Consider the following 13,327-nt stretch of genomic DNA (forward strand, 5'->3'; position numbering starts at 1 on the left):
CACAATGTGAACAGATGTCAAACAAAAATGTAACTCTAAACTTGCTCAATATTTAAAAATATAAGTTCTCACTTTTTCCCACGCAGGCACGGAGAAGATTTTAAAAACCTAGAAACATGAACAGGTGGGGTGGGGCGGGTGGATGGCAGGCCAGAATGAGATGGGTAGCCTAGCTGGTGTGGTTTTGCTGCAGTGGGCTTGATGGTGGGACTCTGCAGATCAAGAGGAGAAATGCTCGAAAACAAAATATGATGAGTTAACTGGTCATGCCAAACAGGTGATAAACAACTGTGGATGATGCTGCCGACAGCGGGTGTGTCAGACTCATACCTGTACACTGAGAAGAGGCAATGGAAACCAGCCAGAGGATATGTACACCATATTGTTACCCTGTAAGAGAAGACAACATTTATTTATCCCTTTAGCTACTAATATTCTAGTGCTATACTGCAACTAATGAGATACATACCTCTCTGTAGCATTATCAGAAACTACATGGCTCATGCGGTACTTCTTGCTTTAACAAAATAAACAAAAAAACAATAAAAATCTTGTTTTCATTAACTAAGAAAAGATGCAAATAGTGTTTTTATGATTCAGATAAGTCATCTGTTCAATTATTAATGTTGAGTCTTGGTTGCCAATGTCTAGGAAAATTAAAAATTGTAGCAGCAGTACCTTGAATGTGGATCCACAGCTGTTAAGTTGAAAAGAGAGTCCTGGTGCTGTCCATCTCTTTGGGTCCACAGTTTGTCTACCAGGTTGGTTCTAGCAGGAACTCCTTCACTTGTGATCGCCAGAGACAAGCCAGCCACTACAGTTATCCTGACATCAGTCAAACACACTGGAGAGAGATTCACACTGTGGAATTCCAGCAACTATATGGAGATCCCACCCGCTTTTCCAGTACACACACACACACACACCCCCCACACACACACACACACACACACACACACACACACACACACACACACACACACACACACACACACACACACACACACACACACACACACACACACACACACACACACACACACACACACACACACACACACACACACACACACACACACACACACACACACACCTCAGTAGCAGAGTTGTGGACCTCTAATGTTTCATGATCCCATATGAGGAGCCCAAAAGTGCCGAAGAAGCCCTTCAAAGTAAAGTCCTTAAAAAACACATGCAGCGTATTTACTGATGTCCATGTTTAAAATATCACATTAAACACAAGAGTTGATGCTTCCAGTCTCATCTCACCTTGTACTTGTAGCCATGAGTGAAGAGTGGCATCTTAAGCAGCAGTCTGAGCCGATATAGATCTCCCACAGGTAGTCAATAGGCCAGTGGTCCAGTTTAAAGCTGATGCCAGACTCAGAACAGACAGCATCAAAGGCTGGAGGAGCTGTTAATACAACACAATGGGTTACTAATACAAACAGTAATGATAATAAATGTATTGGACAGACATCTGTAAACAATGCCACAATAGACACCAGGTGGTAATAAGGCTCGTTTTCAGGCAAAACTGTCAGGGTGTAGTTAATGTCCAGCCTATACTGAAGAACTGCATCTTTAGAGAATTAGGAGAAAAATGGATTAAGACTGAGCTCAGGCGACAGTTGCAAGAATCAGTCAGCCAAAAAAAGACTTACCTGGTGCATAACAGGGTCATCAAAAGGCACAGAGTGTAGCCATGAGTGTGGTTGGGATGAACAACTTTTGTGATGTAGCGGCTGCTTGCATTTTTAAGTGGCACTGTAAATACTTGCCAACTCAACATCTTCAGGGACATCTCCAAGGTAGACCGTGAGCATATGTTCATCAACAACGGTTTGGTTTGTGGCCCGGTTGGCTCGGTTGGTGGAGCAGGCGCACGTATATAGAGGTTTACTCCTCGACGCAGCGGCCGTGGGTTCGACTCTGACCTGCGGCCCTTTGCCGTCATTCCCCTTTCATCTGTCCTGTGGAAATAAAAGGCCTAAAATGCAGAAAAAAAAAAAATTATTCTTAAAACCAAAACATGGCATGGCAGCAGGTGGGTGGCCAAAGTCCTGTGAAATCAGAGCCTGGTTACTACACAATCCTCATCCACCAGGCTTTGTTCCAAGTAGAGATGAAAAACAAAACTCAGAGATGGATAGTCAAAGCTCTGAAACAAGACATGCAGTTTGTGAAGGAATACTTGCAGGTAAACATGTCAATAATTCAGATGCTGCTAGGTTAATGTTTTTACTATTGCATGTTTACATTATTTTATAGTGACCAAAATAATCTGGGTATACTGGAGAACTAGGGAGTTTCATTTGTGGACGATAAATGCATCAGTTACTTTAATTTGGGCAACCAATCCCAATGTGCATTAAATCTTTTAGGTTTGCATCTTCCGACCTTCGTGTATCCGGCTTCAGCATTATAGGGAATGGCGATCTGGACTGTAGAGTTGTGCCCTCTGCATCAGGGTGCACCACAAGTTCACCGTTGAAACTAGTGTTGAGTTGTGTGCTGTTAAGATCCAGGTACAGAACCTCAGGAGTCTCCCACATCATGTAGCCACTGTCATATGATCCTTTGTCTGTGGACATTACACCAGTATCACAGCTTTAATTGTTGACTGTAAGGGGAAATGAAGCCACAGCATGATTGTAATACTGACACATAGAGCAAGGCCAACAATTATGACAACCCAGCTTTGTCTGGAGAACAGAGTTGCATGAAACCCCTCTACTGGAACACCATTCACCTGGAGAGAGACGCAATCAAAACCTGCTTTGGACTAAATTCTTTACAGTACATGCATGATGCAGTGGTTTACTTCTTTGCTGAATGAGTCAGGTTGTCCATTCAGAGTACAAAATACCAGCCTTCCATCGGTCAAGTCAAACACATCCCTGCTTACGAACTCCACAGAGGATCTTGGGTGGCAATTGCTCCCCATCTCTCTGAAACATCAGCTGTCATTCTGAAGTGGTAGAGGAGCTATGTGCCTGGAAAGAGATTTTAAAAAGTGGCACAAAAGTGAACAGTAAAGAAATTTCATTTAACAATTGAAACCTACAGGCTTGACAGCCTTCGTCATCTCGCTTTGTCCCTTAGTGAGACTTCCCTCCTCACAGACACCTAGACAGAAATCATATTTAGTCAACATCTGAAACTACTCTTAAGTAAAAACAATTTAAGATTTAACCAAGCTTCCACGTAGTTGAAATCACAGGTGACCTCTCTGGGAGACCAGGGGAGAGAGGGAGAACAGGTCTTGTACAAAGAATAGGTGACCTCCTTTCCTCCATGTATCTCAATCAGGTTGAAGTTGAAAGTGAACACTTAGTCATTCTGAAGGACCTAAGTAGAAAACGACACACCACACCTAGTTTGTACAATAAAAGTCAAAAACTGTTTTATATGCACTTTCTTGCCAGTGTGGCAGCTGAAGTAAGAGGCCTGGAACTCCATATGGCCCGATAGAGGGAGGACACTGTTGCCACACTTTGATGCATACTGCTTAGTGATTGGGTACAACCGGGTTGCCTGTCCCAGCTGGTAGAGAAATATCACACGAGTAATGCAGCTCAAAAATGACTCCAAACCTGTTCTTGGAGAGTACAGGTATAGAGCTGAAATAGCAAACCAGTAACTTAATAACTTAAATGTTATACTATTTATTAGATTGAAGGTGCAATACTAATGGAATACAGATTAGGTAGGAGTCCTTAAATACTTTAATCCTTCACATCACATGTTGGCCTAGTTCTGTTTCAGGTAGCGATGGCCGAGCAGGGTGAAGCTGTGCAGGACCTCTCAACAGCCTCAAAGCGAGGTTCCTTCCCAGTGAAGGAGAGATCAACAACTATTGTGACACTCCATATGAATATCTCCTGTGTGCACAATCAAAGTTATGGTCAAAATATGGACATTGTTTTTATTATTGTAGGTGAATTGAGCAAATATCTTGAATTACCTTCAGGAAAGTGTTAAGAAAATCTAAAAGACGTGTTCGTTTGATTTCTGAGGAGGAAGGAGAGGCCTGGTCAAATTGAAAGTTAAGCAAAAGGTTTAATGAACAACACGATGAAAACGACGTGACAAAAACAAACATAAAACATGAAACACTGCCAGCAGTGGACTGAAATGACATGCCTCCTCTTCAGGAATTACAGTCAGTCAGTCCTGTAACATGACAAAACAATGCACTGTAAACAGCGGACTGCAAACATGCTTCCCCTGTCGGGTCACAGTTCACAGTCCTGAAATCATCTCGGTTTCCGAATTATATTCCTGTCTCTCAGGTTAAGGACACACCTCTGAATTTCAGGTTTACTCCAGGTCACAGATAAAGGTCATTTATCATGGTAGTGCCGATTCTATTCAAGTTTACATTTCCTTTTTTCTAATCAAGTCTTGCCCCGCAGGGAGGGGCTCCCCAAAAGTTGTTTAAACAATAAGTCTTCTAGAGCATCTATATTCATGCTAAATAACAGACATGACCTAATTAATTCTTTAGAAACTAGGTTTGGGGTGAGGCAGTCAAATGCTGATTAGGCTTAATCAGTATTGAAACAATCCTTTTCGACTCAGTTTCAGGGTCACTCAGTCACAACGGTTTACATTTTTAAGTTACATTTTTTACCTAAAAGTATATTGTACTAAAACATAAGCATGGTTTTAACTTTTTTATCTTCAACAAAAGCTAGTACATTCTACAGCTGACCACACAGAATGGAGTAAGGCAACACTGTAAGACAAAAGCATGCGTCTTGCATGTTAAAACTTAATAGGTTGTGTCGCAACTAAATAAACTTACCTAAGGCCAAACCCAAAAGCCATAGCCACTAATGTGTTGGCAATGTCTAAAGCTAGCCTAGTTGCTAGCAAACTACACCTGCTACACACAACACAAGCTTAAGTGACCACTTGCTTGCTTGTGTATCCTGGCAAAACTGGCACTATGTGCTGCTGTCTGCTACACACCACTTTTTACAAGTCAGGCTATTCACCGACCAACCAGAGGCCCTCAGGTGTTACAGCCACATGTGTAGCTCATTAGCAATCAATGTTTCTTTCAATCAGTTGCAGCTGATGAGGTTAGATTTGCCTTTAAACCTCATGGGTAGAGAAACAGATTTATAAAAGGTGGTGTGTAGCAGACAGCAGCACATAGTGCCAGTTTTGCCAGGATATACAAGCAAGCTAGTGGTTCAGTTTAGCTTGTGTTAGTTAGCAGGTGTAGTTTTCTAGCAGCTAGGCTAGCTTTAGACACTGCCAACACATCAGTGGCTATGGCTTTTGGCTTTTTCCTTAGGTAAGCTGCGGGATAATGGCAATTTACAAGCTGTTGGTTGTGATTAGTGCACCTTATGGTTTCAATTTATATATGCTTTTTTATTTATTTATTTATTTTTAATACATGACTTTGTCTTAACAGTGTGACCTTTCTCCTGTCTGTGTGGACAACTGCAAAATGTGATCATATTCCCAATGGTAAGAATCCAATATCTGCTTAAACACAAGCCTGTTAGTTCATAGCACATATATTTAGATTTGAACCCATTTGTTCATGCAGAAGGTCTTCATATGGAGTGTCGTGATCGTTACTTCATGATAGCCGTTGAGCTCTTCAATGAGAATGAACTTTCCTTTGAGGCTGTTGGTAAGTCCTGCACAGCTTCATTACAAACTAGGGGTCAGAAACCATGTGTGATCACACTATTGAGCTACAGTGGCTCTTCAACCCTATTTCTTTAGTTATTTCATGGGACTGGCCTGGCATGTTTTTACTTTTAGTAAATCTTAAATAAGTATTTCACTGAATAAAGAGTGAAAATTGTGTTTGAGCAGACAAAACTAGTGATTTGTCTTTCAGATGAGACCGGTGTGTACCCCATCACTGAGCAGTATGCAGCCAAGTGTGGCTACAGTTTCAATGTTTTCCCTCCATTGGAACATGTGGAACTCCGAGCCTCTTACTTCAGCTGCCACACGGACAACAAGGTCCGTACAAAACAGTTTTGGGTTATTTATGCACACAATGTGTGGCCTTTTTTTCCATGCATCTTATTTTACTGGATATTTCAGGAGGATGAAGTGTTCACATTCAACTTCAACCTGATTATGACACACAAAGGAAAGGAAATCGCCTATACTTTGAACAAGACCTGTTCTCCCTCTCTCCCCTGGTCTCCCAGAGAGGTTACCTGTGAGGTCAACTACATGGAAGTAAGCTTGGTTGCAGCTTAGGTAAAATATGTGGAATTTTCAAATGTTTACTAACCCTGGTTTCTCTGTAGGTGTCTGTGAGGAGTGATGTGGCCTGTCCAACTGGGACAAAGAAGGATGACTGGGATGCTGTTGTCAAAACGGTATGTTTGACATGGTCTTCTGGGAAATGTGTGGAATTTGTTACCTGCAGTTGCAGAACATGCATCAAATAAGTATATACAATTAAATGGCGGTTTAAACAATGTGCTTTTTTCAGGCCTATGCCTCAGCCACTTCAGATTGGCAGGTGATATTTCAGAGGGTGCAGCAGGAGCTGATGCCCATTAGCCTTAAAACAGCTAAGAAGCATGGATATGCATTTGACTTGACGGCTGGAAGGCTTGTATTTCGTGCTCCGTATGGACAACCGGACTCCTTCAGCACGGAGGTAAACCACTGATGCAGAGTTTAGTGCATCTAGTTCATGGTTTTTGAAATTCCTGAAAGTTTTGTACAAGCATTTAGTACAAAGCAGGCTTTTATTTTCTCTCCCTTTTTTGTCCCCCCCCCCCGCCCCCCTCCAGGTGAATGGTGTTCCAGTAGAGGTGGTCCATGCAACACTATTCTCCAGACAAAGCTGGGTTTTAATCATGGTTGACCTGGTGGCTGCTTGCTCCACGCGTCAGTATTACAATCTTTTATGCTGTGGCTTTCTTTTTTCCCTTGACATACAGCAAATAAAACTAATACCGGTGTTTTATCCCACAGATAAAGGATCATATGACAACAGCGGCTACATTATGTGGGAGACTCCTGAGGTTCCGCATCCGTTGGTGTCTTTTCTACACAGGATGCAGGTCAACATTGGTGTCAATGGTGAACTTGTGGAGCAGTTGGTTGCAGAGGAGAGAGGCTACATTGTGAAGCAGCGCAAATCCACAGTTGAGATCAGCATCCCCTATAATGCTGAAGGAGGATACAGGAAGGTCAGGAGGCACCTATGTGGGGGAGAGTTGTAAATTAGTCTGAGTCAACTTTATGCACTCATATGTAAATCAGGGTTATCGTTTTCCATTAAACGCATTTTAAAATGTGGAGGGACTTCTGATCTAGTTCCAAATTTAAATTCCTAATTTTATTCTTTCACAGAGCATTGTGTCTGGGAACCTCTATGAGTTCTACATCTTTCATCTCTACTTGGAGCAAATCTCAGTGGATGAGGGTCATATTGACAGCAGACTTCGCATTCACAGGACACTGGCCACTCCCCTGCTGCCATGCTCAGTTTCTACTGAAGACAGTAAGTCTAACAAGGCACTTGTCAAGTTGAAGAAACCGTAATCTAAAAGGCTTTTTGTTTTCAGGAACAATTCCTGAGGAGCGCACATTCACGGTCTACCTCGGCAATGTCCCTGAAGATGTCGAGTTGGCTGCGGTTCATTTGAATGGACAGGAATTTATAGTTCAGTTTACAAATGAAAGCATCCACAACATCACAAAAGTTGTTTCTCCCAACCACACTCATGGCTACACTCTGAAAGTGCCTTTTGATGACCCGGTTGTCATGCAGCAGGTAAAAGGTCTTTGCATTATTTGTCCTGTTGGATCTTCAGATGTCATGCTGGCTTATACATGGGAACTTGATCCTGCTTGACTCAACATGTATTTTCTGTTTCCTTTAGTTAATCAAAGATGCAACCATGCAGCACAGGCTGGACATTACCTACACACTGACCGTTCTGCCTGAAAATGAGCCTTTTTACCAACTAGCGTCAGTGATGGCATTAACTGATGCCTGTAAGTCACTAGCCTTATTTTTAGACCTGGTCAATCCTACTTGTGCATGAAGCAGAGTAACCCATTGTGTTGTATTAACAGCTCCTCCAGCCTTTGATGCTGTCTGTTCGGAGTCTGGCATCAGCTTTAAACTGGACCACCGACCTATTGACTACCTGTGGGAGATCTATATTGGCTCAGAGCTGCTGACATCAGAGCTGGCAGCTAAGCACGGCTACATCATGAGCAACAACAGCCAGACACTGCTGCTCGAGGTGCCGCTCTTCACTCATGGCTATGAGTACAAGGTGAGATGAGATTAACTGGAAGAATCAACATTGTGTTTAATGGATGTTATTTTATACATGGACACCATCAATGCACTGCATGTGTTTTTTTTTTTTTTTTAGGACATTACTTTGAAGGGCTTCTTCGGCACTTTTGAGCTCCTCATGCGGGATCATGAAACATTAGAGGGCCAAAATTCAACTGTGAAGACTTGTCGGTTCTCTGCTACTGAACTCATTGGTAAGGGCATTTATTTTTTTAAACTAAGAGCAGGTGGGATCTCCATATAGTTGACTCAAGTGCTAAAATGCATTTCTCTACAGTGTGTTCAGCTGATGGTAATATAACTGTGGTGGCTGACTTGCCTTCGGTCATCACAAGTGAAGGAGTTCCCGCTGGAACCAACCTGGTAGACCCAAACTGTGGACCCAACGAGATGGACAGCTCCAGGGCTCTCTTCTCTTTTCCAGTCAACAGCTGTGGATCCACAGTCAAGGTACTGCTGCTTACTAATGTAACTGTAACTCATTCACAAAATTAATCTTGTATCTGGCAATATGAGCGCCAAATGTTATGCTTGGTTTCTCCAGCTTGGCAAGGAGTATGTGATGTATGAAAATGAGATTTTCTTCAGCAAGAAGTTGCATGCTCCTGCTAACTTCAGCAATGACTTTGACAGGTATATTTTAAACCCAACTATTTTGGCTATTACCACTCCTCAGCTTCTTTTAAATGCAAACATCAATTTTGTCTTGCAGGGTGACAATGCAGTGTACATATTCTCTGGCTGGACTGTTGCGTCTCTTCTCAGTATTCAGGTTTGAGTCTGATGCAGCTGGTGTCGGCCGTATTGTGCATTCTGCACACTCCACTGAAGGTTGGTGGTTTACCTGTTGAACTGAAGAAAAACACCCACATCCTTAATATATCACATGCCAACATCTATTTGGTCTCTATACTCTAGGTCTACTGAGTCCCACCATCAAGCCCACTACAGTGCTTCAAACACCATTGTCCACTCAAAGACGTGTTTCAATTCAACCTGCTTACCGGCCTTCTGCTCAGTACATCAAAGTATCTGGCTTTCCACACAATGTCTCAAACAACGTATCTGGCTTTCCAGAGACCATATCCAGCTCTCCAAACACTGTCTCAAAGAACATATCCAGCTTTCCAAACAATGTCCCAAAGAACATATCCAGCTTTCCAGAGACCGTATCCAGCTCTCCAAACTATGTCCCAAAGAACGTGTCCAGCTTTCCAAACGATGTCCCAAAGAACGTGTCCAGCTTTCCAAACGATGTCCCAAAGAACGTGTCCAGCTTTCCAAACGATGTCCCAAAGAACGTGTCCAGCTTTCCAAACGATGTCCCAAAGAACGTGTCCAGCTTTCCAAACGATGTCCCAAAGAACGTGTCCAGCTTTCCAAACGATGTCCCAAAGAACGTGTCCAGCTTTCCAAACGATGTCCCAAAGAACGTGTCCAGCTTTCCAAACGATGTCCCAAAGAACGTGTCCAGCTTTCCAAACGATGTCCCAAAGAACGTGTCCAGCTTTCCAAACGATGTCTCAAAGAACGTGTCCAGCTTTCCAAACGATGTCTCAAAGAACGTATCCAGCTTTCCAGAGAACGTATCCATTAAGACTACTATAGTGCTTCAAATGCAACGTGCTTACCAGCCTTCTGCTCAGTACAGCGAAGTCGCCTGCTTTCCAAACGATGTCTCAAAGAAAGTATCCAGCTTTCTAAATGATGTATCAAAAAAGATAATAGATGTTGTAAATGATGTCTCAAAGAAAGTAGCTGGCTTTCTGAACGATGTCTTGACGACCACATCTGGCTTTCTAAATGTTTCACAGTAAGGTAAGCTTGTTTATCTGAAATTTGGTTAATTTGTCTTTTTGTCATACTGTTGAATTCTCTCAACAGGAGCCAGAGGGTCATCCGAAGCTAAAGTGACTCCATAATTTGGATTGTGATTGCATGGCTTTTAAATGTAAAGCTCAATAAATTGTGTCTTTAAATGCTCTGGACTAGTCAGTGAGACTTCATGAAAATGTGACCATGTAACTAAAAGTAGCTCAAAGAACCATAAGATGTGTTGCAAACTAGATATAGAGCAGGACCCTTGAGCTGCTAGGTTGGACCCATCCTGAGGGTTTGAGTGAAAGCAATGAGAACTTTCAGTGCAGTGTAAAGTGGTTAACACTTACCAGTTTTTGTTTTATATCAGAAAATATGGGATGTAGAAATAAGTGCTGAAAATGTGTAGAATTAACAATTTAAAACCTTGGAAAAAGCTTAAACTAGGAACCACAAGGTTAAAGGGTCAAAGAAATTTCAGGACTGCAATACAAAGTGAAATGGAAATTAAAAAGTCATAACTGCAAGCACTAATGACAGGGCTGCAGCAATGCGGGACCTGAAGCATTATGTGGGGTGGGCAAAAATTGGTGAATATCCAGAGGTTTGATGAAAGGTCTACAGTACGGTGTGAGCCGGGGCGTCTGCGGTACATTGACATTGCAAATGTAGTTAACATTTCATCTCCATGCATATACGGACTACCTTCAACAATTCTCTACAATAAACAAACTTAACGCCTGACCACAGGGGACAGCAGAGAGAAATGAGAGTGACAAAGGGTGGAGGGTGGTAGGCAGGTGTGGTGGTTGAAGGAGCAGGGGAGGTGGTCAGGTTGTTGGAGATGGTGTCATAGGCACAGATTTTACTTTTCCTCCATGGGTGCTCACAGGCACACATCTATTTTAATTTTTTTTTTTTAATAGTTTACATTTCAGAACCTTAAGAAATGGACAGAGTCCGATGCGAACACACGCCTAGTAGCTGGATAATTTAGCTGTAAAGTATGCTTTCAACTCAGGACAGCGCCACTTCTCACAAATACGGATAGGATTGGAGATGAAAAGTTTAAGTGACCCATAACCGCAATCGGCTTCGTGGGAAATTGGGAATCAATGCAACCAACATAACCAATAGCACTATGCTTGGCCCCAACTTCAATGTTTAATTTTAAATGAATATAGCCTACTGGTAGTCTGGCACACGTGGGTGGTCAGTATTTTCCGTGGGTGCTTGAGCTCCGGAGCACCCATGGTATCGGCGCCTATAATCGTGTTGATTTTGGATTGAAAAAGTGAGAAAACGGTTGCATTTGTCAACTGTGAAGATTGTGGAAACTTTGTCAGGCAGGTTAAGAAGTTTGTTTGTTGTAGAAAACCAGGGGAAAGCAAAAACGTAACTGTAGGAGGAAAACATCAGTAAATATTAAGTGTGAGCTGGAAGGTCTGTGGTACAATCCCATTGCAAATATGCCATTGATTAAAAGGGACAAAACTAGTTACGTTTATTATAGCGTCCTCCTAATGGCCGATCTTCGCCAAATTTGGTACAGAGCATCATAGTGGGATGGTGAACCAAGATCTGAAGTCCTTTGCTGATAACATTTAATTTGACCGTGATGTATGTGTGTGGTAGCTAGCTAGGAAAATTTGTTTGGTTGTCAAATGGGCATACTTTAACATGGCAAAATACTTTGTACAACTTTTGGTCAGGTCTATCTGGAGATGCTATCTACAAGGTTTCGTGCAGATCGGTCGCACGGCCTAGGACGAGTTCGAAAAAGTTGTTTTTGCGCATTGCGCGATACTGCAAAGAAACTTTTAGGCAGAAATGGCTGTGGCCTATATCGGGTAATTCCGCTTGATTCAAGGAACTGTATTGTAGCGCCCCCTAGTGACCAATTTTCGTAAAACGCGCGAGGGACCTCCAGAGGGTCATGGCAAAGAAGAATCTAAAGTTTGGCATTGATAGCATTTATTTTGGCTGAGATATGACAAAGTTGGTGTTTTCATACACAAATTAGTTTGTGCGTTATATGCTAAATTTTTATCGTATAAAAATTCTTTTTCCAACTTTTTGTCAGGTCAATCTGGAGATGCTACGGTCCAAGTTTCGTGCAGATCGGTCGCACGTTGTAGGAGGAGTTTGAAAAAGTAGGTTTTTGATAAATCGCGATTTTTCACGCATAAAAATCTAGGCGGAAATGGGCGTGGTAGCGACTCTAGAGTCATAGTGAGAGAAACAAAGTGTCTCCTCTGTGCTTTCTGACTACAGTGGGAAATATGTAGCAGGATAAGTTAACCCTCTCCTTGATTTCATGTTGTTTATGGAGAATAAGAACCAGGAAATGAGTCGGGAGAAATGCAACGCTACCAAGCCACGCCGTTTAGCGCACGCGTCGCTACGATGTAGTTACATTTTTCAAGAGGTGCACGTGGGCGTCGGCGAAGAGGTCCGGCGTAGACGCAGAGGGGTCTGCGTCTACGCCGGACCCTGCGCCGTCGATTTGACGCACAACTGTAAAATGGCCTTTAGATGTATGGTTTTTGAATGTCGGGTGTACGGTGTGGGAGTTATAGGGCCAAACGCGTTATTTTTTATATAGCGCCACCTAATGGTGGAAGTGGGTCAATTTTTGCACCTGAGGTCCTTTTTTGTTTTTTGGACCAGTACTGAAAATGGCAACCCCCCACCAAGTATGGTTTAGGCTGTAGTTGGAGTTTTAGGCGGAGCGTTGAAAATTATCCAGCTGGCAAACACTGGCACATTTAAATAAATGTACATTATGTCATTTTCTGCTGCTAAGGGTCTCTCAAAACAATGATTGTAAACACTGACTTTAGATGAGGTTGTGTAGTGGCATTATGGGAGTTGTAGTTTAACAATTGCTGATTAAAATATCTTTACGGATAGCTAGGTTTATCCATCGTTTAATCCACGTTACGTTTAACGTTTATTCATGTCATTCTGATAAAATAGCTGCAATTTCCCCCACATAATTAAGTTTTCTTGATTCAATTTGTATTGGTAGCAACGTTAACTAACTAGTTGACCTGTTAGCGAACAAGCAAGTTAACAGCCAACTGCTAAAATCAAAAAAATCACCATATATTTCACATCAGTGTCACTTTTTTGATGTTTTCAGCATCGGGGGCAAAAGGGTTTATCTCCGGGACCACCAGTCGAGGAGACGCC

The 13,327-nt window shown here is 42.3% G+C and overlaps 1 protein-coding gene and 1 long non-coding RNA gene across 3 annotated transcripts; one reads left to right on the forward strand and one right to left on the reverse strand.

Annotated features, from left to right (window-relative positions):
* Positions 1–1,473: 1,473 nt before the first annotated feature.
* Positions 1,474–5,060, reverse strand: LOC120573223. Of its 2 annotated transcripts, none has more exons than XR_005641665.1 (4): positions 4,811–5,050; positions 3,968–4,014; positions 3,068–3,884; positions 1,474–2,584 (listed from the first exon to the last, which is right to left on the reverse strand). It is a non-coding gene; the product is annotated as an uncharacterized LOC120573223 (long non-coding RNA). The 2 variants fall into 2 exon arrangements; XR_005641664.1 differs by having other exon boundaries at positions 1,940–1,990; positions 2,401–3,884; positions 4,811–5,060.
* Positions 5,061–5,133: 73 nt separating this feature from the next.
* Positions 5,134–10,302, forward strand: LOC120573222. Its single transcript, XM_039822777.1, has 19 exons — positions 5,134–5,308; positions 5,432–5,487; positions 5,570–5,656; positions 5,870–5,997; positions 6,082–6,222; positions 6,294–6,365; positions 6,482–6,652; positions 6,789–6,885; positions 6,973–7,190; positions 7,354–7,504; positions 7,569–7,777; positions 7,887–8,001; positions 8,083–8,288; positions 8,391–8,508; positions 8,592–8,764; positions 8,859–8,947; positions 9,027–9,145; positions 9,233–10,132; positions 10,199–10,302. Exons 1-18 carry the CDS (start codon positions 5,286–5,288, stop codon positions 10,129–10,131), a joined length of 3,072 nt encoding a protein of 1,023 aa, XP_039678711.1. The 5' UTR covers positions 5,134–5,285; the 3' UTR covers position 10,132; positions 10,199–10,302.
* Positions 10,303–13,327: the final 3,025 nt, after the last annotated feature.

This window comes from Perca fluviatilis, chromosome 14 (genome assembly GCF_010015445.1).
Source record: "Perca fluviatilis chromosome 14, GENO_Pfluv_1.0, whole genome shotgun sequence".
NCBI lineage: Eukaryota > Metazoa > Chordata > Actinopteri > Perciformes > Percidae > Perca > Perca fluviatilis.

Bases quoted from the DNA above. Each gene is read 5' to 3' on its own strand.
- LOC120573222 (XM_039822777.1), top strand. From the start codon at position 5,286: ATGGCTTTTGGCTTTTTCCTTAG. The intron at 5,309-5,431 runs GTAAGCTGCGGG...TTGTCTTAACAG, and splicing joins GCTTTTGGCTTTTTCCTTAG to TGTGACCTTTCTCCTGTCTG. The intron at 7,505-7,568 runs GTAAGTCTAACA...TTTTGTTTTCAG, and splicing joins CTCAGTTTCTACTGAAGACA to GAACAATTCCTGAGGAGCGC.